Source organism: Rhincodon typus, chromosome 6 (assembly GCF_021869965.1).
Source record: "Rhincodon typus isolate 14 chromosome 6, sRhiTyp1.1, whole genome shotgun sequence".
Classification (NCBI taxonomy): Eukaryota; Metazoa; Chordata; class Chondrichthyes; order Orectolobiformes; family Rhincodontidae; genus Rhincodon; species Rhincodon typus.
In genome coordinates, this window is record NC_063337.1 from 92,978,177 (window position 1) to 93,004,132 (window position 25,956).

Consider the following 25,956-nt stretch of genomic DNA (forward strand, 5'->3'; position numbering starts at 1 on the left):
AGTATACCACATTAGCAGATGTGCAGGTGAACATCTGCTTGATGTGGAAAGTCTTCTTGGGGCCTGGGATGGGGGTGAGGGACGAGGTGTGGGGGCAGGTGTAGCACTTCCTGAGGTTGCAGGGAAAAGTGCCGGGTGTGGTGGGGCTGGAGGGATGTGTGGAGCGGACAAGGGAGTCACGGAGAGAGTGGTCCCTCCGGAAAGCAGATAAGGGTGGGGAGGGAAAAACGTCTTTGGTGGTGGGGTCGGATTGCAGATGGCGGAAGTGTCGGATGATGATGCGTTGGATCCGGAGGTTGGTGGGGTGGTACGTGAGGACGAGGGTGATTCTTTTTTGGTTGTTATTGCGGGGAGGGTGTGTGAAGGATGAGTTGCAGAAAATGTGGGAGACACGGTCGAGAGCATTCTCGACCACGGGGGTGGAGTTGCGGTCCTTGAAAAACGAGGATATCTGAGATGTACGGGAGTGGAATGCCTCATCCTGGGAGCAGATGCGGCGAAGGCAAAGGAATTGGGAATAGGGGATGGCATTTTTGCAGGAAGGTGGGTGGGAGGAGGTGTATTCTAGGTAGCTGTGGTAGTCGGTAGGCTTGAAATGGATATTGGTTTCTAGGTGGTTGCCCGAGATGGAGACAGAGAGGTCAGGAAGGAGAGAGAGGTGTTAGAGATGGTCCAGGTGAACTTAAGGTTGGGGTGGAAGGTGTTGGTGAAGTGGATGAACTGTTCGAGCTCCTCGTGGGAGCACGAGGCAGCGCCGATACAGTCATCAATGTAACGGAGGAAGAGGTGGGGTTTAGGGCCAGTGTAGGTACGGGTCTAGACCCTTCTTCCTGCTCCTCTCATGCTGCTTGGCCAGCTGTGTTCATCCAGCTCTACACCTTGTTGTCTCAGAGATTCTCCAGCATTGGCAGTTCCTACTATCTCAAAAATACTTTGTTGGTTGCGAAGCGCTTTGGAACATCCCTGCCAAAGGCACTACATGAATGCAAATTCATTCTTCCCCGTTAGCCTTGCAGCAATGCTTGTACGATTCTGATGCAAATGTCTCAAGCACTCAGTGGAAATTGTGGTGCAAACCTTCAAGGCTCATGATGATCTGCTGCAAGACCCAAGATTTTCCCACTTCGCAATGCTGCAGCCTCCACACTGTGGTTCCCATTGGACATTTTTCACTGGAGCATAGGAGGTTGAAAGGTGACCTTAGTGAGTTTATAAAATCATGAGGGGCATAGATAAGGTGAATGACAAGGGTCTTTTTCCTAGGATGGGGGGAGTTCAAAACTAGGAGGCATATTTTTAAGGTGAGAGGAGAAAAAAAGATTTAAAAAGGATGAGGGGCAATATTTTTTGTTTACACACAGCGTGGTTAGTATGTGAAATGAATTGCCAGAAAAAGTGGTGGACGCAGGTACAGTTACAAGACATTTGGATAAGTACACGAATGAGAAATCTTTGGAGGGATATGGGCGAAACACAGGCAGATGGGACCAGTTTAGTTTGGGATTACAGTCAGCATGGACTGGTTGGACTGAAGGGTCTGTTTCCATGCTGTCTGACTCTATAAGGAGCTAAGAATGTATTGGTTATTTGACTGCTATTTGCATCTTCTATATTGTAAAGTATTTTGTTTTGCCTGTTGCACCTAGGCTTAACCCTTACTTGTGAATGTCAAAGGACTGAGTTTTACTTAATCTGTCATGAAAAGATACACCGCTCAAATGCTGCACTGAACTAGGCAAGATTACAAAGTTCTCGCTAACATTCTTAGCCTGTGTTAAATTTATTTATTTTTTAAATCATGCTCTAATGTAGCATCACAGGCCAGCATTCATTGCTCATCTTTAACTGGCTTTGGGGAGATAAGTCACATTCTTGAACTGCCGCAGTACATATGGTCTCAGTACCCCACAATGCTGTCAGTAAAAACAAAAAGAAAAGCTCTTGGATCTTGATCCAGTGACAGTGAAAGTACAGCAATTTATTTTCAAGTCAGGATGGCGTATGGCTTGGAGGGAACACTGCAGATAATGGCATTCCATATGTCTGCTGCCCTTTTCATTTTTGTTGATAGAGGTCATAGCGTTGGAGTATTAACTTAGTTTGTAACAACTGCCTCAAAATACATCCTAAGGACAAAGACAAGTAAACTTTGAAATTTATTCCGTTACCGCTAAACAGAAAAGAAATTACCTGAAACCTAAAGCATTTGAATTGCACAACTCAAAATAATTAATAAATGCTATTTTAAACTAAACGAGCTAATCTCTATAAAGAAAATAAGCATGATTATACAAATACAGAATACAACCTGTTACCTGTATTGTCAAGTAATATGATCAAGTTATTCCAAGCCAGGCTGTGGTTAGGTTTGAGAAGAGTAGCATTCCGCCATGCATTCAGAGCTTCTGCAGTACGGTGCAGATCTGCATACTAAAAGGAAATGAAAGGTTTGAAAATAGCAGAAAAATAAAACCAGCCATTAAAGGTGATATTTGCCCAAAGCTTTATTTTTTTGGAATACACTGGAGTGTTGGTATTAGGTTGCATTGGCCTAGTATTTCCAGATTGTTCAACAACTTCTTCAGCTCTCAAGCCAACTTGCCCAGTGTCGACGTGCTAAATCATGCAAATCCACCTCTGCTGGACATGCCACGTCATTCGTGTGCCTCAAACCAGATTCCTGAAGCAACGGCTCCACTCAGAACGTGGCGGTGCCAAGAGATTCCCAGGAGGACAGCAGAAATACTTTAAGGATGTCCTCAAAACATCACTGAATGTGAACTGATGCAACCCTCTTGATGGCCTGAGGTCCACCATGCAGTCTATCTATTGGTCAAGCAAGCTCCACATTCTCATTACTCTCCAGATAAAACAGATTTCTCCTGAATTTCCTATTAGATTAATTATTGACTGTCTTATATTTACAGACACAATCAGCTGGAAATACTCAGCAGATCAGGCAGCATCTAGAAGCATAGCATCCTTATAGTGCAGAAAGACACCACTCAGCCCATCGAGTCTGCACCGACCTTCTAAAGACCAGACCTAGCCTCAATCCTATCCTAGAAACCCTGCAGTTACTATGACTAGTCCACCCAGCTTGCTCATCCCTGGACACTACAGAGCAATTTAGCATGGCTGATCCACCTAACCTGCACATCTTTGGACTGTGGGAGGAAAGCGGAGCACCCAAAAGGCAACCTATGCAGACACAGGGAGAATGTGCGAACTCCACACAAGAGAGATGCCAGAGGCTGGAATCGAACCTGAGTCCCTGGTGCAGTGAGGCAGCAGCGCTAACCACTGTGCCACCATGTTGGCCCATTTATGCAGAAAGAAAAGATTGAATATTTAAAGTCTTGCCACTGAAATTGCCTGACCTCTTGAGTATTTCCAGGACTGTTAGTCTATGTTCCAGAAATCTACCTGCCCACTGTTTTGCTCTTGTTTTATTAATGGCCTCTTGTTTTGGGCCCGTACACAAATAAAGAAATTATTTTCCTGTGAATAAATTTACTTTTGATTTCTAACAAACAAAAGGGTGTCTGATCATTTACAAATTCAGATCACCTGACACCAGGTTTCACATAGGCTTACCAGACGTCCTAGATTGTAGTAGCAGTCTGGATATTTTTTTCTGTATTTTATTGCTGTCCAGTAACTCCTTTCAGCTTCTTCGAATTTGTTCAAACTGTTCTGCACGATTCCGAGATTCATCCAGGCAGCAGCAAAATCAGGTCTGTTCATAGAGAATAAAGTGAGAATAAGGTACTGCATAACTGAGTGACATAGAACGTACAGCTCAGAAACAGGCCTTTCAGTTCAAATGGTCTTTACTGGCGTTTATCTTTCACGTCAACCTCCTCCCATTTGCACAAGAATGTCAAACAGAAACTGGAGTAAACCATCTGCCCCCTCAGGTTGATCATGGATGATCTACCCCAGCTATACTTTCCCGCATCATCCCCTTATCCCTCAATTCCTTTAATGTCTCAATCTCCACCACTGATTTGAATATAGTCATTGATTGAAAATCAATTGCTTTCTGGCATGGAGAATTCTAGAGATTCACAAGCCTTTCATTCTATTAAATGTTACTCATCTCAGTTCTAAATTGCCGAGACTGTGTATTCTGATACTATGGCCCAATGGTCTAGTGTCAATAAATGTGGAGCTGGAAAAGCACAGCAGGTCAGTCAGCAAAGAATGGTCCAGACTCTCTAGTCACAGCGACAGCCTTTCAGCATCCACACTGTCAAGTCGCTTATGCATTTTACATATTTAAATCAGTTCACGTCTCCTTGACTAAGCTGAAGAATGTAGACCTAGTCTAATCAATCTCTCCACAAATGAAAGAGAATACAGAGAAGTAAACTTTGATGTTTTAAAAACAGTTCACATTACACAAGAGGACGTTCGGTAAGTCTTAGAGAATATAAAGGTGGATAAATCTCCAGGACCTGATCTAATGTATCCAGAATGTTGTGGGAAGTAAGGGAGGAAATTATGAGGTCCCTTGCAGAAATATTTGCATCATCTATAACTATAGGGGAGGTGCCTAATGACTGGAGGCTGGCTAATGTTGTACCTTTGTTTAAGAAAGGTTGTAAGGAGAAACTGGAGAACTACATATCTGAGAGTCTGACTTGGGTTGTGGGTAAATTACTGGAGGTGATTATAAAAGATAGGATTTATGGACATTTAGAGAGACAGAAATCAATTAGAGATAGTCAGCATGGTTTTGTGCAAGGAAAATCAGGTCTCACAAACTTGATTGAGTTTTTTTTGAGGAAGTTACCAAAAGGTTGATGATGGCAGAGCTGCAGACTTTGTTTATTTGGATTTTAGTAAAGTCTTTGACAAGGTTCCGCACGGTAAGACTATTTAGTAAAGTTAGGTCACATGGGATTCAGGGTGAGCTTAACAATTGGATACATAATTAGCTTAATGACAGAAGACAGAGGGTAATGGTAGAGGGTTGCTTTTCGGACTGGAGGCCTGTGGCCAGCAGTGTTCTGCAGGGATCAGTTCTGGTTCCTCTTTTGTTTGTCATTTATATAAATGATTTGGATGAGAATATAGAAGGCATTGTTAGTAATTTTGCAGATGACAGCAGAATTGGTGGCATTGTAGACAGTGAAGAAGGTTTTTTAAGATTACAAAGGGACCTTGATCAAATGGGTCAATGGGCTGAAAAATGGCAGCTGGAGTTCAATCTGGATAAATGCGAGGTATTGCACTTTGGGACAACAAACAAGAGTAGGGCTTATACAATTATAGTAGAGTCTTGGGTAATGTTGTAGAACAGAGGGACCTAGGGGTGCATGTACATAATTTTTTAAAGAATTGTGTCCCATATAGACAGCCTGGTTAAAAAGGCATTTGGCATGCTTGTCTTCATTGCTCAGTCCTTTGATTATTGAAGTTGGGAAGTCATGTTGCGGTTGTACAGGATATTGGTGAGGCATCTTTTGGAATATTGTGTCCAGTTCTGGTTGCCCAGTTATAGGAAGGATATTATCAAGCTGGACCAGGTTCAGAAGAGATTTATCATGATGTTGCTGGGTATGGATGGTTTGAGTTATAAGGAAAGGCTGGATAGGCTGGGACTTTTTCAGTGGAGCCCAGGAGGTTGAGAGGTGATCTGATAGAAATTTATAAAATAATGAGAGGTACAGATAGAGTTGATGGTAGTTGTCTTTTCCCTAGCATGTGGAATTTCAAGACTAGGGGGCATATTTTTAAGGCAAGAGGAGAGAGTCTTTACAAAAGACACAAGAGGCTTTTTTTTTTTTACATAGAGGGTGGGTCATGTGTGGAATGAGCTTCCTGATGAAGTGGTGGATGTGGGTACAGTTACAATGTTTAAACGACATTTGGATGGATATATGAAAAGGAAAAGGTTTGAAGGGATATGGACCAGGAGCAGGCAGGTGGGACTAGATAGTTTGGGATTATGTTCGGCAAAGACAAGTTGGACTGAAGGGTCTGTTTCCATGCTGTGTGACTCTATGATAATTGCCTCATTTCAGAAATCAACCTAGTGAACCACTGTTGCACTCCCTCTCAGGCAGGAATATTGATAAGGGAACCAAAATTGCACCCAGTTATTCAGGTGGTACTCCAGTATTTATGTGTAACATTATATTCCTTCCTCACCCATTTGTTTATCTGGTTTCACGTTTTTTTTTACAGATAATATGTACTATCCTGTGGCAGCGGTTAGTTCCACATTCTCAAAACTCGCTGAGTAAAGAGATATCTCGTGAATGACTCATCATAGCATTCAGTGATCACCCTTGTCTTTATGACCCCTAGTTTTTGGCTTCCCCTCAAATTACACATTAATTGAGACGTACTGAATGGCTACAGCTCTGGAGAGCAACTTCTCTGCTTCGTGTAGTTCCTTCCTTTCCTTCAGGATGTTTCCTAGATTGTTCATAGCATGGACATACTTTGGGTTCAGTCTGAAAAATAAAGGTTTCTGAAATTTCCACCACAAATAAAGTCGTTTCCAGTTAGAGAGTTATGGTGCACATTCAACAATATAGTTAAAAAATAGAGCAAGGTGTAAGAATACCTGACAGCTTCTCTGTAGTACTGGATTGCAGATATTTCTTTTCCTCGGTCAGCTAGATTTTTACCAACATTGTAGTGTACCTGCAGAAAAGTAATGGTTTCATCAGTATGGAATTACAAGGCTTTATAATGACTTCCAATACACAGTGACCATTGTTAGCCATGGCTCGGTTGACAACTTTCTCACCTCTAAAGTCAGCAGGTTGTGACTTGAGCACAAAGTCAAGGCTGATTCTGCACTACTGGGGGACAGAAAGACATCTTGAGATGTCAAACTCAGGATCCCCTCTCAGGTCGATACAAAAGATTTGCAGCTCTACTTTGAAGAAGCACAGGGCAGTGGACCCTGGCATCCTCTCCAATGGCTATCTTTCAACCAATATCGTCAAGAAGCAAATTATGCGGCTATGATCAGATTCCTGTTTTCAGGGGGTTGCTGTGCATAAAACAGATATGGTATTTTCTACATCAGAACACTGACAATACTCCAAAAATTAATTCATTGGCTGTAAAATACTTAAAGTCTTGATGTTGTGTAAGGTGCTATAGAAAATCAAGTATTTTATTCAATGGTCAACATTATATTGCCAAGTAAATTAAATGCAACCTGTCAGGAAACATTCATTCATAATTTAGTCAGGAAATAAGAACATAAGAGCTAGGGGCAGGAGTATGCAATTCAGCCCCTTGAGCCTGCTCTGCCGTTTAACTCAATCATTGCTGATGTCATCCTGGCCCTAGCGCCACTTTCCTGCCCACTCTCCATAACCCGTTAACCCATTACTAATTAAAAATGAGAGTAAATTTAAGGAGGAGATGGACAATGTCCCAGCATCCATTACACTCTGGGATAGTGAATTCCACAAATTCACAACCTTAAGAGAAGCAATTTCTCCTCATCTCTGTTTAAAATCCTTATCCTTAACCCCTTATCCTAAAACTATGACACCTCATTCCAGATTGCCACACGAGGAAACATCCTCTGTATGTCTACTTTTGTCAGTTCCCTTTAGCATCTTACATACATCAACTAGATCTGCTCTCATTCTTCTCAGCTCCAGAGGATACAGGCCTAAACTGCTCACTCTCTTCGTAAAGCAAACTCCTCACCTCTGAAATCAATCTAGTGAATCTTCTCTGTACTGCCTCCAATATAAACTACATCCTTCCTCAAGTCCTAAGCAAAATTGTACACTAATGGCTTATACAGTTGCAGCAACACTTCCCTACTTTTGTGCTCCAATCATTTGGCAATAAATGCCAAAATTCCATTTGCCTTCCTTATTATCCATCGTACCTGCATACTAGTTTTCTGCGATTCATGCATGAGGACACCCAGTTCACTCTGCACCGAAACACTGTGAAGTTTCGCTCCATTTAAATAATAAGTTGCATGTTCCTCCAACAAAAATGGATAACCTCACACTTATCCATGTTAAGCTTCATCTACCAAATTTCGACCTGCTCACCTTCCTATCCATTTATAAGTTTCTTATTTCTTCAATGCAACTTACTTTCCCACCTATATAGCGTCACTTGCAATTTTGGCTGCAGTACTTTCTATCCCTGCATTATCTTTCCATTTCAACTTATTTAAATGAATATTTACGAACATTTGCATTAGGTTTCTTTTCTCCTAATAAACATATATTCTTACTTTGGCATTGAAGGGACATACTGATAACGCGCTTGTGAAAAGATCTTCTTCTGTTCTCCAATGGCAACTACGCCGGATACACTGCATAATATTCATAATTACCAAGCCTGCCACTGCAAGAGACACGATGTTCTAAAGAAAATCAAAGCAAGAATTAAACACAGCTCTTCAAAATCCATTTCAAGCTTCCTTTTTCATGATTAAAATGTTGATACAGGGATGGAAGAGTAAAACGTTTGCTCCCTAACCTTGAATCTCCTGCCATGTCTTGACAAGATGCAAATGCCATAAGCCAACAGCATGCAATAACCAGTACTGGAGAGATAGATTACCCGCTCTGCAATCACAAACCCTACTCGGAAGAAAATGTTCGATGCAGGAAGGAATGGGATGATCAGAAGTGTAATTCCAGAGACAAGGATTCTGTAAAATGTATCCAAACATTTGTTCATAATTAGATAACCCACTGAAAAGTTCTCTGGAGAGATATGAGAGTTACCACAACATTAACTCATCACGTTTTACACACACACACACACACACACACTACAATCTCATTAAGAGGATTTAATAAGGGACAATACCAAGGGTATAGAGGAGGGTTCTTTTGGTGCAGTGATAGTGCCCCTACCTCTGAGCCAGGAGGCCAAGGTTCAAGTCCCACCTGTTCCAAAAGTGTGTAATAACATCTCTGAATAGGTTGATTAGAGAATACATTACCAAAGGGTAACTGCATCAATTGCTTCTAAAACATTTGTAATCTCCCCTTATCCAAGAGTCAGAACAATTTTGACTTGTAAATCAATGTGCAGCCTTACAGAAATAATATCTTGTTTTCAGACACTGAATGCCTTTTCAGATACTTATTTAACAAGTACACCCTCAACTGTCTATCAACAAGCCATTGACCAAATTCAATTCAGGAACAGCACCTCAATGACAAGATTATGACAGGGTAATAAATATAAGATAGTTGCCAACAAATCCAAGCAGCAGTTCTCTACCACAAGTAGCGGTTGGGGTGAATAACATAAATGCATTTTAGGAGATGTTTGATCATCTCAAAGAACAGTTCATTGAACTGGAATTTTCTTTACTGACGTGTAAGATCGTGGAACTTGCTACCATAGGTTGAGGTGAATAACATCAATGTACTTCAAGTGAAACTAGATAAACACGATACAGAAAAGAATAGAAACACACATTGTTAGGACGTGAAGACAATGAGTAGGTTTCATCTTGCTGGGAGCTTAAATACCAGCGTGGACAGTTGGGTTGAATAATGCACTAAATTTGCTTACGTCAGTGTGAATTTTGTGTAACCCTAATTTTTCAAGAGCATATAAATTCCTCTTCAAATGAATGCAGTCACCCAAGAATTGGCACATTTGGTATAATCCAAGTCGATGTTCTCTGGTATGAAATCCAATCTAAGATAACACTTAGGCCAACAGAAATAATTATTTTCAAATTATTCTCCCCTTTCACTTCTCCATTTACCTCTTCTCTCAGAAGACTGATATAAACCATAATAAAGACTTAATAATGAATCAGTACAGGATGCTTGTATACTACCCAACACCTAACTTAAGAATAGGTCTTAAGAGCAAGCCATGTGTCCTACCTCATTTTGAAAATCATAGAAGAGGGGAGGCCATTCAGTCCACTGCGTTAATGCTGACTGTTAGAGCAGTGAAGTGCTATTAACTTTCAGTCTCCAAAGACTTGTAAATATCATTTTTCCTACTATCACCCTTTTGAAAGGTACGACTGAATGTATTTCCTTTCAGACAGAACATACCAGGTCACAACTCACTGCATGAAACAAAATTCCTCATTTCTCCTAAAACTTTTGCAAACCTTCTTAGATCACAACCCCTCTGGTTAATGACCCTCCTGCCCTTTGTTATTTGTTATCTCCTTATTTATTCTGCCAAAAAACTTTTCACATATCTCAACACCGTTATTATACCAATCCTTAACCTTCTTTGTTTAAGTTTAATGGGAGGCCTTACTGAAGTCGAGAAGGTACTGCGCAGAAGAATAAAAAGGCTCTGCACAGCAATCAAAAGTTAGAGAGAACATTGACCATGACTTCAAACCTAAACTCTCCAACCACACAGAAACATTTGCCCGGCACTGACCCAGTCCAATCTTTGCTTTCTTTGTAGCTGGCAGCTCTAAATATCAAAACTAGACACCTTACCTTTTTTCATCCGTGTTCGTGGAGAATAAGGCTTGAAACATGATCCCGATAAGGAAGATCCAAAGTATAAGAGGGGCAAATAATCTAATGTCTCCAATTGATTTAATCAGAGGTAAACAGCCCATTGACCAATCAAAGCACAGCCACCAGGGACAGACTAGTAACCATGTGCTCAAAGAGTAGTAGTAATTATAATTAATTGCCTGATAAAACAAAATAATACAAGCATAACATTAGATTTTTGAACAGCAATACATTTTGACATTGCCAGTGCTAACTAACATAGTTGAAGATCAATTGTGAACCCAGTGGCATTGTACATCAGAAGGAAAACTATCTTAGCCAGTGTAAAACTGAAGTCATTACCACTTGTCTTATATATTTGGGTGGCAATGAGAAACCTGCAAAGAGTGATATTTCATGATTTTGATACTGCACGGTTAGAAGGACAGAAAATCTGAACGACTGGTACTGTGAGCAACTCATCATAGAATCTAACTGTACAGGGAGGTGGTCATTTGACCCATCTTACCTGTACTAGCTTTTTGAAAGAAATGTCCAATTAGTTCCACCACCCTTGATCTTTCCCCTGCAGACATTTTTCTTTTCAAGCATTTCTCCAATTCCCTAGTGAATGCTATTACCGAATCGGATTCCTTTCACACAGTGTATTCCAGATCACAACTCACCACATTTTACAAAAAAAATCCCCTCACAGACTCTGTGTCAATGTCTTTCAATCTATGCCTTCTGATTACCAAACCTCCTGCCAGTGGCATCTCTCCTAACATTCTCTGCTCCAAGTAGATCAACACCAGCTTGTCCAGTCACTACATATAATTGAAGTCATCCCTGGTAAATTTCTGGTAAATCTTCCTCAGCCTTGACATCTTTCTAAAGTGCAATTGGACACAATACCTCAGCTCAAACAAAGCCAGTGTTTATGAAGGTTAACAATAAATTCCAACAATACAATCAATCCCCAAATTGAGAAATTCAAGAAGATGGACAAAAGTAGGAAATGCACATGTTAAAACTTACAACATATGAAAATCACAATAGCATGCACTCAAGGGGAATGCAGATATACATGAGTGAGAAAGGAGTGGAAGGATATACTCATGAGCTGAGAAAAGGGGTGGGAGGAGGCTCGTGCCACTTAAACACCAGAACAGAGTATTTGGGCTGTTGGCGCAAAATAACATATACACATGATAAACATTCCTAGAAGTTAAAGGCATTGGTTTGTCAGCAGTTTGATTTTTGATCCCAGGAGTTTTGAGCACTTTCAAAAGTACCACTGTCAGCTTACCCGCACCAGAGCACTATCTGCAAAGGATGCTGGGTTATCCACTTCAGTGAAAACTGGGGGCCCTGTGCCCATGATCCGCCAGCGGACATACAGAAGGGCAATCCCGCCAGATGCCACCAGTAGAATTCGCGTAAAAAGTCCCTTTTTCCACAGAAGTAGCATCTGAGGATGAAGCAAAATAAAAACAGATAAATAAAACAAACCAGTGCAGCAACATATTTAAGCAACACATACTAAAACAGCAGATTTAATCGAATGAAACATCCCTTCACAGGAGCATTAGAAAGCAAACGTGGCACAGAGCCACTGAAGAAGATTTTACATTAAACGACCAAGAGCCTTGTCAAACAAGTAGGTCTTAAGGAGGATCTTAAAGAAGGAAAATAAGCTGGAGAGGAGTAGCAGCCTGGGCCTAAGAGGTTGAAGACACAGTCACCAATGATGAAGCTATTAAAATTAAGGATGCACAAGAGGTTAGAATTAGAAGAGCAGAGATATGTTGCTGTGGGGCTGGATGAGCTAATATAGATGGGGAGGATGAGGACTTCAAGCAATTTGAAAAAAGGATGAGAATTTTAAAGTCAAGACATTGCTCGACTAGAAGCAAATGTAGATCAGCAAATATCAGGGTGAGAAGTAAATGGGACTTACTACAACTTAAGGCATTGGAATCCTACAACCCTACGGACTCAATGTGAACTTTACAAGCTTCAAAATCTATCCCCCCGACCTCATCCCAAGACCAGCACCCCCCACTCTCATCCCCGCCTCCTTGACCTGTGCGTCTTCTCACTCACCTACCCGCCCCTCCCTCCTCACTGACCAACCCCTATCCCAACTCCCTACCGAGACGCACCTGTACTGGCTCCATCCCCGCCTCCTCGACCTATCCATCTTCTCTCCACCTATCTGCTCCGCTATCCACCTTCTATCACTGCCTCTCCCACTCCCTATTTATTTCAGAGCCTCCTTCCCCTCCCCCATTTCTGAAGAAGGGTCCAGACCCGAAACGTCAGCTATCCAGCTCGTCCGATGCTGCCTGGCCTGCTGTGTTCATCCAGCTCCACACCTTGGTATCTTATTTAAGGCACATGCAGCAGTGTTTTGGAAGAACTCGAGTTCAAGAGTGTAAAACATGGGAGACCAACCAGGGACGATTTGGTATTGTTGAGTTTAGAGGTAATGAAAGCATACATGAGTGTTCCGGCAATTGAAACGTCATTCCGAATTATCTTTCCACACGAATGAACTGAAGACCTCACACAAGTACCTTTATAATGTTATTTTAAAGAAGGATGTGCATTCTTTTACCATTGTTACCCATATAATTTATAGCACAGCAAGCTGCAGAAAATCAGAGAGGGAATTTGAGGGCTTCAGGTCCAAGCAGCTGAGGACATGGCTACACATGGTGGAACAACTAAAACGGAGGGTGGTAACAAGCCAGAATTAGAGAGGTACAGAGATCGGTGAAGGCCTGGATTTGATTTGCTTTACTGTAGTCACGTGCACTTAAGTACAGTGAAAACTTTTGCTTTGCGAACAGTACAGGCAGATCATTGCAAACAAGGCCGTACAGATCATAGGGTGCTTAGACAGAGCTAGGCACAGAAGGTTATGGCTGCACAGGAGATGCACAAAGCAAGATCAACATTATTTGAAGTTAGAGAGGTCTATTCAGCAGTCTAATAACAGCAGGGTAGAAGCTAATCTTCAACATGTTGGTGCGTGTGTTCAAGCTTCTGTACCTTCTGCCTGACAGAAGAGGTTGGAAGAGAGTATTATCGGGGTGGGAGGGTATTTGATGATTTTGGCAGCCTTTCTAAGACAATGAGAAGTGTAAATGGTTACAGAGACAGGGAGGGTCAAAGCCATGGAGGGAGTTGAAATTGAGGGTTCAGAATTTTAAAACTGGAATTGCCAGATCTGGAGCCATTGAAGATTGATGAGCACAGGGATGATGTCCAAACAGAATTTAGTGCAGGTAAAGGATATGGCAACAAAGTTTTAGTTGAGCTTGGAAGTTGGGAGGCCAGCCACACAAACACTGGAATAATAAAGTCTGGAGATAATGAAAACATGGATAACAGTTTCAACAGCAAATCATTTAAGGCAGGAAAGAAAACGGATAATATTATGGAAGTGGAAGGAAGAGTTTTGGAGACAGACAGGACAGAAACAGTTTAGGTTTAAATAGGAATAATATTCTACAGGCATAGTTTTACCTCAGACAATTTGGACTTTCGTAACAGTGCCATGCCTAGGTGCAGGATATCCATTTTGCAGATCACAAGTGCATCAAAGATAGTGTTCACACCCTGAAAGTGTAGACAAACAAGACTATAAATAAATCTACATAGAGCTCGCAAATCATCAGTTGCAACTTAAACAGACTGAAGGCCAGCAAAGCATAAACATGCATTTTCCCAACTGAATAATGGTGACTTTCTCACCAGGACTGTGATACCCTGTTCCTTGCAAAGCATCGCTATTGCACAAAGCAGCAAGCTGGCAAAGATCCAGTAAAAAGAGAACTCTCCTTCTGCATCATCTGAAAAAGAATCAGTGCAATAATTTGTCTTAATTTTTAAGTAGTAGGTGATGCCTCTTCAAAAGTAACATTACTGATAAACTACCCATCTCCAGGTCAAAAGTCAGGAGTGCAATAAATCTCTCCACTGGACTGGATGAGGTCAGCACCGAAACTCAAGAAGCTTCACCTCATCCAGGACAAAGTAGGCCACTTGACTGGCACCCTATCCACCATCTTTCCACATTCACTCCCTCTATCATTAACATACTGTGATATCAACATGTACTTTCTACAAGATGCTTTCAAGAAACAACTCAAAGCTTCTCAGACAGCACTTTCCAAACCGGTGATCTCTACCACCTTGAAGGACAAGTGTAGCATATGCATGGAAACACTATCTGCAAGTTGTTCTCCACGCCACATGCCAGCCTGACTTGGAATATATTGTTGCTCCTTTATTATGGCTGTGTGAAAATGGTGGAAATCTATTCTTATCCTGGTACGCACTCCCTAACCACACGGTGGGTACTAATTATGGACTGCAGCAGTTCAATGCAAAAGCTTATTTCCACCATCTTAAAGTTGTTTAGGAATGGATAATAAATGCTGGCCTAGCCAGTGATGCCCGCAGCCATGAATAAATAAATTAAAAGTATGATTATAATAAATAATCTAGCATTTACATAACTCCTTTAGCATTGTAAAACATTGCAAAATTGGTTTTATTCCCCAGCCAATGTTGCTCTTCATTCATGGATATTAATACCTTGTAAAAGCCAGTATTTCAATCCAATCCCAGGGGTTTCCTGCCTGACATTAAATTTAAATGACGTGAGTGTAAACTTCAATGGTATCACCATGTAAACAGGTTAGGCATTGCTAAGTGGCACATGTATTCTAGAACAGACGAAATCTCTGAACAACGGTACATACATTTTCTGAAGGCTTTACAATAGCTGATGAAGGACAAAAGAAAGAACAGAGCACAGAGGAGATCTGCCCTGCCAACAATCCCAGCAACCTGGAAGACAAGAATAAAAAAAACCATTGAGGGCTCCATCACCATTAGAAGGTAAGTTTATGCAGATTACACTCTTGTGATGGCTGCCTGTCATCCATCCTCCATAAACCAAAACTATTCCATGGTTTTATTGTCTCATACCCCTGTGCCCACCGACCACCAGCAATTTCCAGTATGGCAATGCCTCAGATTTTAAATTCTCACCCTCGTGTTCACACTCCTTGGCCCCTCTCGTTCTCTGCAACCTCCTCCACCTTTATAATCCTCTGTGATCTCTGCACTCTAATTCTAATCTTGTATGTCCTACATTTCATTTGATCCACCAATGGTGACAATGCCTTGAGTTCTAAGCTCTTAAATTCCCTCTCTAAATCTCTCAGCCTTTCCCTTCGCCTTTAGTGTGCTCCTTAAAATGTAGCTGTTGGGCCAAACTTGTCCTCATATCTCCTAATGTAGCTCATTGTTAAAATATATCTGATGATGCTCCTGCAAGACAGCTTTGAATGTTATGCTGTGAAAAAGGCACTACGTAAAAGCAAGTTGCGATTTTAAATAGAAAATTATCATTCTTTTTGGATGGATGGGAGACTTAGGCTCTCCTTTTATTTCAATAACCCAACTGCTTGCCTGAAGTGTACGTTACTAAAGGTGGACATAAGCAATTTGCACTAAAACCTTGATTTAAAGAAATGATCCTCAGTGAATTCCCACAAAGTTATAAAACCCGCTTTGAAATAATTTGCTTACACTTTCCGTATGTATTGGATGCACAGCAAAGAACAGTGCAGCTAGAAATGATGCTTTTGGTGCCCTATTGAGCAGCCTCCCTTTCTCATCATGTACTAGACCACCTAGAAGTACCGAGAAGACATCAAGAGTCATTACAGAGATCACACTGTGAAGTGCAATGTTGACCACGTGGAAGCCAACTGGATGTAATCCTCCAGCTATCAGGTAGTTCAACCTAAGAGAGATGAAAATATAGACAGATCAAAAATTAACATGAACTTAATCCACATACAAGTTGGACACTGCTGTGTATTTTGTATTGTTTCTATATAATTTTACATTACGTTATATTCTCGCTTTATTGCGTTTGCATCACTTACTAACGCAACAACAGAAGACAGAAGCTGCCACAGGAACTTGAAGTTATGCTGACACGACTTGTAAATACAGATGTGCAAATTATTTTTAGTCATTCATTCATTCACAGGATGTGGGTGTCACAGGCAAAACCAAAATTTGTTGCCAATCCTTAATTGCGCTCAAGGAAAGATGGGGAGTTGCGTTCTTAAACCAATATTACATGTGGTGGAGGTACACCCACGGAGCCATTAGAAAGGGATTTCCAGGATTTGACCCAGCAACGGTGAAAGAACAATATCATTACAAGTCAGGGTGGTGGGCATAAGGAAAGTGTTTATTTTACCATGCACATGCTGCCCTTGCCCCTCTAACTGGTTTCAGAGATTTTAAAAAGGGTTCACCACTTGGCATTACATATGACTCTATAATACTGAGCAAGAGATTTGAGCAGCTTACACACAGATCACCCTGGAACATTGTACCCACATTGTGCTCCATGGCATTATAATACAGAGCGGTCAAATTTGTGGAGAGTTGGGATTCAACTGAAGACCTTTAAAAATGGTGGGTGGAACCTAGTTAAAGAAATTCCACACATTTCTGGCTAATACCAGTTTCGCCAATGGGGGAAAGGCATGAATCTCAACTTTGAAATAGAAATCTACAGGGCTATTTGAGAACAGTGCTGAGTTTAAAAAAGACATTTTTGATGTTCCAAGCACCTGAACTCACGATGTAGGAGTCATAAATTGATACAGGAATTCATAGACTTTATTCACATTTCAAGAGGATTTAGGTGTTACAAAAGCAAGTTATTTGAATTCCCAACCCTTCAAAATATGAAAACAACAGGTCGCAGCTGTCCAATAAAGTAAATAAAACACTGGGTGCTGGACTGCTTTGGTTGAGAAACCATTTGACTTAGCTTAGAAAAAGCCTCTAGGACATGCTCTCGCAGGTTAAATGGAATTCATTTTTGATATTTCCCATGCGTTATTATTACAGCTGAGCCCATTATGAATTCTTGGTCAACTTCAAAAACTCCAGAAGAAATAATTAATCTCAGCAGATAGTTGAGTTCTTATTTTGATAGACAGTTTTAAGAAGCTATTTAAAGCTTATCCATGTTTGATATTGTCACTGAATAGAAGTGTGTTTGCTTTTAAAACAGATTGTCAGAGGGGATTAAAACATTTTGAATGAATTTAACAAATGAGTGAATTTTCTGGACCAAGGTGTATTAGTGAGAGCTCTCGAAGATTGTTGTTTTTTTATCTGTCCATCTCAGATGGCTCCCAAGGTCTGCCTTTGTGGATACAGAGTCAGTGATGTCAGGGTGAGGGCTTGAGGACTGGGCCTTCTAACTAGCCATCTCAGTGTTTGTACTGCCCTACAGCCCTCTCCACTCTGCATCCATAGTTGGCAGGCATGGCTCCACTCAACCCCTGCATCCTCAGCCTGAAAATTGCTCGTGATGGGGAGCTTTACAGAGAGGTGCAAATTTCCTCAGTAGCAAAAATCTGGCCCAAGTCCTTTTGACAAAGTCTTGTTAATGCTAATGCAAGCTGACAGTGTATTTTGGTGGAGACCATATGAAAAAAATCCTTGATGTGAGTCAATTGGACACCTCTATCTCTCATACACACCGTGCAAGGACTGGATTGTTAGTCTTGAAATCAAATTACAACTGCTTACTTGACCATACAAGGAAAAATAACATGCAAGGGGTTGTGCTGTATTACAGAATTTATAGTACGGATGAAGGTCATTGGCCCATTGTTCTTCTCTTGGACTAGACTTAATCTATAACTAACAATACACAATTTCTTTCTGTCTCTGCTGCTTTAGTTGATCAATTTAAAGGGGAGTTGGTGGGTTTATTTGGTAGAAAGGGCCTGAAAAATGCATGTCCCCAAATGCAAATAAAATTTTAAAATATCTAATTAACCAATTGCCATCCCAAATTAACAGAACAGGAGAGTTTCACATAATAGCCACATCAAAAATAAAAAATAAAGCACTCCCCAAGATTTGGGGGGGGTGCTCCAGAAAGGAGAAAGGGATGTTTGGAATGGGGAGAAGTGACATAGGAAGAAGGGGTGAAATGGGGCATGTCATATGGATTAAATGATCAGGTAAAGGGTTGGTCTAGGTATGGCATGATAGGATGGTATGGGACAGGGAGTTAAAGAACGGTTGCAATAAAGATACAGGGCAGACAGTCTTGCGGATGGGATGGGCGTCTTGATTAACAGTTGGAGAACCAGCAACACCCCCACCTTGCTTCATTTTGGGAAGCCCTGCCACAGCTTGTACGATCCAGGCACTTAACTGGGCATTTCATGGGATCAAAGACCCCTCTTATTTTCTGCTAGAGGTCAGCAGATCTTCTGTACTCAGCAGCGCCATGGCGGAGGCAATGGCTGCTATTGGTATCACATCCAGCCGAGGCCTCATCTCAAGGGCTGACACAGGCACAGGTGGAAGGTGGCATGATGTGGGTCACAAAGGGCACAGGCTTGGCATTAAAGACAGTAGGTGGCTGTAGGCAGGCCTCTCCTTCACAAAGCTGGGGACTCCCCAGTCCTACCTCAAGGAGCCCACAAGCAATTCTGACAGGATGACTTTGTCATGCTTCCCTTATGGTAAAACCTTATTCTGCTCCTGGGATGAGATACCTTCAATGGGTATTGAATTGTCCACTTAATGGTCTCAATTGGCACTGGGCTAAGAAAGCTCTCCATGGGCCATCCCAGCGTAGACTCAATTGGGGAGAAGGTGAAGGTGAAAAGATGGCAGGTTCCTAGCAGCTACCCTCCAACCTCATTAAATGCTCCCTGCCATGGGGGGTAAGGCACAAGATTCCACCAATTAATTACACCCTAATTATTTTATAGCTCATTTCTATTAAAAAAATTATGTGGATGTTTCAGCAATTCTTTAATCCTTGAAATTGCATTAGCAATAAAGGACATACGGTAAAATCAATGATACCTCACATCAGGGCAATATGCTGTAAAGAAACAAACGGGTCTTTACATGGGAAAAGGCACAATGCCAACAGAACAAACAACTTCACCTGCAATCACAAGATTTTCCTTCTCTCTTCCACAATCTGCACTAAACCACGGAAATGGTGCCCATCATTAGATGACACACCATTAGGATGGCACGGTGGTTCAGTGGTTAGTACTGCTGCCTCACAGCGCCAGAGACCTGTGTTCAACTCCACCTTCGGGTGACTGTCTTTGCATATTTTCCTCATGTCTGTGAGAGTATCCTCCAGGTACTCCAGTTTCCTTAGGTTAGGTGAAGTGGCCATGCTAAATTGCCCTGTAGTGTCCAGGGATGTGCTGGCTAGACGGATGAGCCATGGGAAATGCGGGCTTACAGGGATGGGGTAGGAGAATAGGTCTGGGTGGGATGCTCTTTGGAGGATCAGATTGAACTCACTGGGCTGAAAGGCCTGCTTCCACACTGTAGTGATTCTATGATTCTACGAGACTTAGAATGAAACTGTCATGCCTCTAGAGTTACTCAACTAGAGATTTGCTCAATTTTGTTTTATTTGTTGGGATTATCCAAAGATGTAACTATACATGGTAAGGGAATAATTTTAATGAAATCAAACCATCTTAATGATTTGCTGGCAAGTAGTGGGCTACATTTGGCCATTAAATGCTAATTTAATCTGCTATTTGTTGAAATTTGCTTTCTGCAAACTTTCTGTATTTATCCAAACAATGAATGCCCTTACAGAAGATAAAATAAATGACTGTGGATCATTGATGATTTCTATGCTTAATAATCACCTTCAACACTCCTAACACAATACCAAAATTATAACTGCTACACTTTGGATAACAAGAATTTGCGCACAAGAATATATTATTTCTATTAATTTAAATGTACAAAAAGGAAAATAAAAATAAATCACCTTAAAATGTATTTGTGGTTACTTGGCAGCATGAAGATGGATACTTGATTACACCTGGTGCATGTACCCCAGGCAAACATTACAGTGTAAAATTGAACCAGATTCTCACCGATGACACAGACTTACCTGAATGTAAGCACCGTGAGTGGTCGATAAGATTTATGACTTGTGTTGCTGATCAGGTTAGAACCCCAGAAGTCATGTTCCCAAAGGTGGCTAAGTGGTGTCTCTGGTCTAAGATCCTGACATATGAAGGAAATGCCAGGAGTTAGTTGACGCAAGTGTCTCTTTCTCTCCACCACAGTCCCTCTGTGGCCTCACTCCATACCTGTCTCGTGACCTCCCTCCAGTGGGATCTCAGAGCTCTCCAATTTTTGCCTCTGGCAAACTGATTTTAATTGTTCCACAATAAGTGGCTATGTCTTCAGCTGGCTAAGCCCAGAGTTTTCCTGATCCTCGCCACTTGCTTTCCTCCTAAGACACCCATTAAGGGAGGGGTTGTTTCAGAGGATCATATTGGATAGCAGATTTCTTTCCCTAAAAGGCTGTTAATGAACCAGTTGTATGTTTTTGATAATCCAGCAAAGATATGTTAAACACCTCAACTACTAGACCAGCAAAGTAGCCTACCTATACTATCACCCTATAGCCATTACAAAGGGATGTTCCAATTGGCTGCTATTAGACCCAGGTTTGACAAGTGAAATGCAATAATTGATTGCAAAAGTCTCTCTCTCAATGACATGATTATATCCATGTAATTATATGGAATGTAGAGCACAGGAACATGCCACTTGCTTCAGCCAGTGTATACAGTTCTTGCAAGCCTCCTCACATCCTTCTACAGCTCACCTTATGCAGAGGAACCACGGAAAATGCGCGTGTTATGGTCTCCGGGAGGCTTTGGGCAGTTCGTTCCACAATGCTATACCCACCTTACTGCCAGATATCCACAGCCTGCATGGATCAGTAGTGAGGGAAAGTGCAGCAACACAAAAAGACGACAACCATTTAAATGTCTTTCTATCTTGTTCTCTCTCATGTATTTATCCAGATTCTCTTTAAATGTATCTCATGCGCTTCGTGTGGTAATGAGTGCTCCAGCATCATCAGAGCTTTTAGGACATTTTCTCTGAACTGCTTATTTGTAAAATTGTTTGTTAACTCTTCCAGTATTGCCATTCTTTTTGTACTGTACAGAATACTCAAACTGTAGTGTAATCGATGTGCAACACCCAATACAATCTTAGTTTAATTTCTCTGCAGAGTAGAATCATGTGAATTAATAACATTAATGCCACTTTACATTAAACACTTTCACTTTTCAATTAAAATCCAGCAATAATTATTTTGCAGTAGGCACCTGGATTTTTAAATGCAAAATCACATACCTTGTTATTGATAATAGCTTCTGAATCATCAAAGACAAAGTCTCCATCATAACTAATGCCAAAACAGAGAACGGCTAAGGCACCAATAATAGCCCTTGCCCAATACTGAGGGAGCTGAGGCACTGGTAAAGTGCTGTCCAAACTCCATGCAGACTGCAACATCGTGCTAAACCTTGCACCATATCCAAGACACTGGCATTCTGCTATCCATAACCTAGGAATGGAAGCACAAGATCAGTTTTGACATCTCTGGAAAACTTCAGGAATTTGTTGGGGCAAAAATCATGAGCTACATGCAATGGTTTAACAAGAGATATACATTCAATGGATGCAAGGTTGCTAACTCTTATTGTCCTCAAGGTTTTGTGACATTGGATGTGGTTAATCATCACAACATATCACCTCCCAATGGAACCATTTAAATGTCAATTGGAAAAACCAAAAGCCGGCTTTTCTTTTGGCAAACGAAAACAGAAGCTGCTGGAGAAATTCTGCAGGTCTGGCGCCAGCTATGGAGCAAAAACAAAGTTAACATTTTAGAACTGAAGTCAAGTTACTGGGTTTGAAAGTTTAACCCTGTTTTCGCACCGCGAATACTGCCAGATCTGCTGAGTTTCTCCTGCAATTTCTGTTTTTGACTGTTTCAGATCTGCAGCATCTCGGTTCTTTGTTTTGTTTTAGCATTTTTTTAAACTGACTGAATATTGCTCCATGACAGTTAACTATCTTCTCCTATAAACTCCAATGTGTTAATAATTGATAAAGGAAAATGTTCAAAGAAAATTTAAATAAAACAATTTTATGTTGAAACAACCCTGCGTTTATTTTGCATGCAGGAGTGCCCTGGAAATTAATCTACAATACTTGGAATGTCCAGGATAATCTTGGAGTGTTGGCAACTGCTATGAGCTGTCTTACAGAGGCACGGGAACAGACCCTTCAGTCCAACCAGTCCATGCTGACCATGTTCCCAAACTAAATATGAGTCCCACCTTCCTGCATTTGATGCGTATCGCTCCAAACCATTTTATTCGTGGATTTAACCAAGGCTATCTCATAGCCGCCCTCTTTTCCTTCCTGATTTCCCTCTTAAAAATGCCCCTACACTCTTTACACCCTGCAAGAGATTCATTTGATCCCAGTTATAATCGTAGGATCCCCACAGTGTGGAAACAAGCCATTTGGCCCAACAAGTCCACGCCACTCCTCTGAAGAGCATCCCACCCAGACCCATTCCCATACCCCTGCATTTGCCATGTCTAACCCACCTAACCCAAACATCTCTGGGCACTATGGGCAATTTAGCATGGCCAATACACCTAATCTGCACATCTTTGGGTGTGGGAGGAAACCAGAGCACCCAGAGGAAACCCACACAGACGCAGCAAGAATGTGCAAACTCCACACAGGCAGTCACCTAGGGTGGAATTGAACCCGGGTCCCTGGCGCAGTGCTAACCATTAAGTCACTGTGCTGTCCCTTCATTGTCTTTACCTAATATATGATTTTTTAAAACTCTTGACTAGAACCTCAATGCCTTTATACATCCATTATTCCCTAATCTTACCAGACTCGCCATTCACTGTAACAGGTACATAATGCCTCTAAACTCTCATTATCACACTTTTGAAAACCTTCCACTTGTCAGTCGTCCCCTTTACCTGCGAAGGGTCTTGGCTATCAGGTTCTGCCAGTATTTAAGAATTCCAACCTCCAAATATCTGGGATAGCTCACTCATGAAAAATGTAAGTTTGTTTAGGGTAATTATCACCTGTGGAGCTTCACTTCAATCAAACACCATGTTCAGGATAGGCAAGAGACATGGACAGAAAGAGAATTTCAGAAGAGGAGACCATTCAGCCATTCCCTGAGTTTGTTATTGATCTGTACCTTAATTCCATCTACCTGCCTTGGTTTCCCAAACCTTACCACAATTACCCTTCAACAGTCAGTCAGTCTTAGGGATGTGAAAAATAATTGCCACTGACAGGCTGAGGAATAATAAACTTTCTCAGTTGGTCGACACTTTCACCTGTTATGACCCACTGGGGTAGCCAGCTGTAAATAAAACTGCAATATTCCTGGAGTTGAATGAAATGTTATAAGTTTTTTATTCCCCAAATTGCACACAGTATCTCAATTTACCTGTCTTTCAGACTGAGGTTGATAGAAAGCACAGATCAGGTTTCTGTACTAAACAAGAAATATTATTTATGGTAACAAATTTGACTACAGCTAAAAGTAAACTGACATGAACCATTGGCATACAACATGACTAGCTAAAACTCAAATCCCCTATGAACTTTCCCTTATACACACGCAGACACAGACACAAACAGATAAACAAATAGGGAAAATAGATTTTTGCCAGAGGTAAAATAAAACTGTAAAGTCAGTTCAGTGGTCTTGACTTCCAATTCCAATTTCGTAATTCAAAGTTCACAGCTCACACTAGCTGCTACAGTAAACGTAACTGGCTTGCTTCAAGTTTGACCTGAGTTTTTACAGCAGAGAACAGGTAGCTTCTGCTGGGGAGAACTACTGCACACCCTTCGGTGTCCTTCTCTCTCTCCAACTTATTTCTAGTTCTAACCGGCTCAGTTAGCTGAGAACTAATCGACATTACTTGTAAAAAATTGGTTGGCTCCTTATCATCTGCACATTGCAGGAACCCATAGCCACACAAAAAAAGTTCATAATAGGCACTGGATAGTCTACTGTGAAATTACACAGTCATCCTGATAAATCTGCTTCTTAAAATGGTTCTCTTCTTGCAGTCCAGTGTTTTCAAAACAACAAAAACAAAAGGACAAAGGTCTTACATCTCAGAGAGAAAATTTTGCATACAAATCCCACTCCAGTGTTTTGAGCACACAAATCAAAGCTGATACTGTCGGTACAGTGCCCAGAAGAGCCATAGTTTGGGTGAGAAGTTTAAGCCAGGGTTCTATCCTACCTCTCAGATCGGAGTAAAGGATCCCATGGCATTATTCAAACAACAGGCTCTTTTCTCCAGCATCCTTCAATCAACATCATAAAATATAGATCATTTGGTCATCGTTGTACTAATGGTTTTGTGATCGTGTTGTGTGCAAGTTTGCTGCCACATTTCCAACATTGCAACAGTGACTACACTTCCAGAGTATTTCACTGGCTGTAAAGCACTTTTGGGACTTCTTGAAGTGCTGAAAGAAGCTATAGAAATGCAAGACTTTAGCTTACTGCTGAATTTCCACATCTTTTCATTGGAATTAACTCATTTCAATTTGGGAATAACTTTATTAAATCTAAAAATGTCTCTTTAAATTGGAAAAAATGCCACATATTTTGGAAACAACGTTCACATTGAAAATAACAGCTCTTAGTTTAGAAATAAAACTCCTGAAATTGAGAATAATCCCTTTTAATTTCTAAGCAAATCCACAGAAAACTTTTATTTTAGGCCTGTTTAAGAAATCACATCTACTCCTCAACCTACAGACCGAAAATATACACTTCAACCTTGTTATGTTTATTTTAGTTAGATTAGATTTTTTTTACCTCCCAGAAAAGATTGTCCGCAGGCCCCGGAACCGGCCGTCCACATCACGGAACCAAAAGATAAACTCAGAACTGGCGGCGGCTGCGTGAGACGCATTTTTGTGTCGGACTCACTTCCGGTGTGATTAACGGGGACGGGTGCGCCTGCGCCGTGTCTGATGCCGAGCTGTCAATCAAATCACCTCGCCCACCCAGAGGCGTTACACATTCCCAAAAGGGGTGCAATATCTTGCCCCGGGGTTTAGAAAGTCTAAATGCACAAGTGGACCAGAAAGCATAAAGGGAAAAACTAAAAGTTACACATGTAAAACGTTTTTTTTTGCATACCTATGAGTAGTGTGATTTTTAAAACAAATTGTACATTGATATGTGTGTGCATCCCAAGCAACAAAACTCATTGATATACAACAGCTTTATCATAATAATTCGCAGGAGCATTGATTATACAGGAAAAAATATTCGGGCAAGCAACATCAAGTATGGTCACGGAGGGAGGTTTCAGGAAATATCTTAAGGAAAGAGATAGAAAGAATTCCAAAACATAAGGCCTTAGCAGCTAAAGGCAAAGACCCTTGGGGTGGAGTGAAATCAAGAATGGTTACAGTTGAATTTTTAAATCTTAAAAATATATGGCACATAGGTTCTCAGCAAGCTATAAAAAACCAAAAGAACTGCGGATGCTGTAAATCA

General features: G+C 41.2%; 1 protein-coding gene across 2 annotated transcripts in view; it reads right to left on the reverse strand.

Annotated features, from left to right (window-relative positions):
* Positions 1-25,375, reverse strand: part of tmtc4 (transmembrane O-mannosyltransferase targeting cadherins 4) — a 36,032-nt gene extending 10,657 nt beyond the window's left edge. Inside the window, exons 1-15 of one of the 2 annotated variants that reach the window (XM_020514570.2) lie at positions 25,267-25,375; positions 21,726-21,939; positions 20,461-20,576; positions 16,056-16,272; positions 15,221-15,308; positions 14,208-14,305; positions 13,980-14,072; positions 11,755-11,916; positions 10,443-10,645; positions 8,485-8,659; positions 8,237-8,368; positions 6,581-6,660; positions 6,360-6,467; positions 3,598-3,739; positions 2,316-2,430 (exon numbers count right to left, since the gene is read on the reverse strand). In XM_020514570.2, coding sequence (XP_020370159.2) covers positions 2,316-2,430; positions 3,598-3,739; positions 6,360-6,467; positions 6,581-6,660; positions 8,237-8,368; positions 8,485-8,659; positions 10,443-10,645; positions 11,755-11,916; positions 13,980-14,072; positions 14,208-14,305; positions 15,221-15,308; positions 16,056-16,272; positions 20,461-20,576; positions 21,726-21,887 — 1,891 coding nt within the window. In that variant the 5' untranslated portion in view covers positions 21,888-21,939; positions 25,267-25,375. Of the gene's footprint in view, positions 1-2,315; positions 2,431-3,597; positions 3,740-6,359; positions 6,468-6,580; positions 6,661-8,236; positions 8,369-8,484; positions 8,660-10,442; positions 10,646-11,754; positions 11,917-13,979; positions 14,073-14,207; positions 14,306-15,220; positions 15,309-16,055; positions 16,273-20,460; positions 20,577-21,725; positions 21,940-25,266 lie in introns of those variants that run through there. The other variant, XM_048598043.1, reaches the window with a different exon arrangement.
* Between the last annotated feature and the right edge of the window lie 581 nt (positions 25,376-25,956).